The sequence below is a fragment of the Coturnix japonica genome, chromosome 35 (assembly GCF_054131305.1).
Source record: "Coturnix japonica strain WE chromosome 35, WE-NBRP24, whole genome shotgun sequence".
Taxonomy (NCBI): domain Eukaryota; kingdom Metazoa; phylum Chordata; class Aves; order Galliformes; family Phasianidae; genus Coturnix; species Coturnix japonica.
The window spans coordinates 4,763,584-4,766,545 of NC_140697.1; the positions used below are offsets into that span (position 1 = coordinate 4,763,584).

General features: G+C 42.9%; 1 protein-coding gene across 1 annotated transcript; it reads right to left on the reverse strand.

The window, feature by feature from the left end:
* Positions 1-1,045: 1,045 nt before the first annotated feature.
* LOC146755263 (obscurin-like) lies at positions 1,046-2,669 on the reverse strand. The gene is made up of 3 exons (XM_085526287.1): positions 2,663-2,669; positions 1,644-1,910; positions 1,046-1,433 (listed from the first exon to the last, which is right to left on the reverse strand). The coding sequence occupies exons 1-3, from the start codon at positions 2,667-2,669 to the stop codon at positions 1,159-1,161; spliced, it is 549 nt and encodes a 182-aa protein (XP_085382413.1). The 3' UTR covers positions 1,046-1,158.
* Positions 2,670-2,962: the final 293 nt, after the last annotated feature.

The window sequence follows — 2,962 nt, forward strand, 5'->3', positions numbered from 1 at the left end:
TAAGGGGATATAGGGTCTTCCCAGACTGTACCAGCTCATACTTGTTGCCAGAAGTGAGCACAACACCGTCCTTCTTCCACACTGGTTTGACCTTCTCTTTAGAGACTTCGCATTCCAATTTAATCACACCCCGCTCCTCACCAAAAACATCATCCAAGGACTTCATGAAGACAGCAGGCTTCTCTGCAATTAAAAGGGCAAAACAGAACAATGCGATACAGAAGTTGAGACATTTCCAGTTGCTTTCAGATTTTTAAAGAGGGATAAATAAATCTTTACCAGCACTGACGACACCAAGATAGAACCTAAAGCGGTTTCATGTGTGTTGACTGAATGCACTTTATGGAATTCTGAACTAATCAGTAGGAGAATACAGGGAACAGGAGGGACAGCCTGCATTGCTGGTGGGTGGGACTGATATCATATGAAGTAATTGGGATGCAGCTCTTCTAAAGCTGGAGAGCTGGCATTGCCCTCACATGGAGCAGAGCTCATACAGCAGGCCACAGGATTAAGAGGATAAGCTGCTGAACACTTTTGATTTTCCTGTTTTATTGACTCCTTTTATCTATCTTCTATTTCACACATCAGATGTTTATACTGGGGAAAAAACTTCCACCAAATGCAAAAGAAAGGAGAAAGAGGAAATCCTTCAAACTCTGAGCGCATAGAGTAAAAGAGCTTAATTGCTGGGGAGAGCAGATTAGAATCACAGTACCCTTAGAATTGGAAGAGACCCTTAAAGGCCATCTAGCCCAGCTCCCCTGCAATAAAAAGGGACATTCACAGCTAGATCAGGTTGCTCACAGCCTGGTCATTAGTCATCCCAGAGGCAAAACACACACTGAATGATCTCTCCCTGCAGTCATAAATCCTTGGAGACAACAGCATTGACACTGCATGTTACTGAAGCAGTAAAAGAAACTGCTCTTGTAACTCTCCTTGTGCTAAATAAAATGATGATAAAAAGCAATGCAATGCTTTGGCAGGACACCAAAACCATCCTCCTTCGTTGATATCTGCTGCAATGGAACCTTCCACTGGAAGAAAGCCTCTGATGACTTGTCACCCCAGAGAGGTCAGCTTTAGAAGCAGGATTGCTGCACAATAGAATGAACTGGAGCTCCTTAGCATCTCTTACATCCAGGAGGGCTGTGATCAGACCCACCTATCACCTTCAGGTGCGCTTTCTGACACCTTGTCTGACTTCACTGTCACTGTGCCAGCATCCTCAGGCTTAACCTGCTTCATTGTCAGTGTGCAGCAATTGCCAACGTTCTTGATGTCATTGTAATTGTTGGTGTAAAGGAGGTTGCCATTCAGGAACCATTCCACGTCCTCGTCATCATGGGACAGCTCGCAGGAGAAGACAGCAGAGCTCTCTTCTTCAATTTCTACATCCTGCAGGTGCTTCGTTACTTCTACATTGCAGGCTGTGGGGAAACAAGGTGAACTGTTACCACTGTTACTATAAATCATACTGGGATGTGGTAGAATGGTTGGACTAGATGATCTTTGTGTAATCTTCTCAGTGAAGATTTTACATTTATAAAGTTAGCAGGAGAGAACGGCAGAAATCAACCTCAAGAAGAGAAATCTGAGGTGAAATAGGACATGGAAGAGGCCACCCTCCCTGCTCATACCTTCAGCTGTCAGCGTGGCCTCAGTCTCTGCAATTCCTGCCTTGCACTTGTACACACCAGCATCATCGGGCTTCAGCTTCAGAATCTTGAGCTCTGCTGAATGCTTATCCCTCTTGATTTTGTACTTCTCAGAGGGCTCGATGGGTGTGTGGCCCTTGAACCATTTCACAACCTTTGGAGAAGGCCTGAAGTCACAGGACAGGATGACAGAATGACGTTCCAAAGCTGTCTTGTCCTCCAACTTCCTGGTGATTTCTATATGGTAATCTGCAAAGCAGGGGTGGAAGAGAAGAAAGGATGAGGACAATTGGAAGAAGAGGAAAGTCTCTTGCGTGTATTCCATTCCAATTAATGTCAAGTTCACAATGGTTCTTTGAACGACTCTAAAGATAAAACAAACGATTGTCTATAGGGAATGCCACTGACTACATTTCTATAAAGTAATACTGTATATTATCTACCAAATGCAAGGTCCAGCTCCTGTTCTGTGCTTATTAAATTGCTCCCAATTGTTGAGGCTTTTATTCAAATAAGAGTGAGTTGAAAATATAACAAATACTTCAGGATGTGAATGGAGACTCTTATGCTGGGGACAACAGCAGATAAAAAGCCTGCAAGTTTCTTTCAGATGAAATCAATGACAAACCTCATCAAATTTAGGTGCTACCAAACTTAAACTTGTCTAGTTCAGAAATACAATTAATTTCACCTGATTTGACTTCTTTGGTATAGCCAAGGACAAAACCTCAGCTCTGTAGATCTGAATAGTAAGCACATCACAACTATTCAAACACATCTTTTACTGAGATGCAGCTGTCTCATTTAGTGTCCAACGACTTTGAACTGGAAATGGAGCAGACCCTCCAGACACACACACAATATTTCAAAGACCCCAGTGAAGGAAGGCTGTACGTTAATTAATTCTTCATCTTCATGATGTAAACCAAGCCAGGATATGTTACCTCTGACAAGCAGATTGGCTGTGGATTTTGATTTGCTAATTGAGAACTGAATGGTGCTTGTCATATCAGTGGTGGTTATCGCTATGGCAAGCTGGTGGATGGTGCCTTCTTGCTGCATAATCAAGTTTCTGCCAGCCTGTTAGACTTCCCCATGTAGGAATACCACTTGGGAGGTTTCACAGAAGGAATGGATATCTCGCATTCAAACTTGGCTTTTTCAGGCTCAGTCACGTCCTCATTACACAGCTCCTTTACTAGATTAATGGATTGCTCTTTAAGAAGGATGGAACAAGAGAAAGCAGAGATGTAGAAGGAATGTAAAAAACCCTTACATTATCACCCTACTTACTCACATCA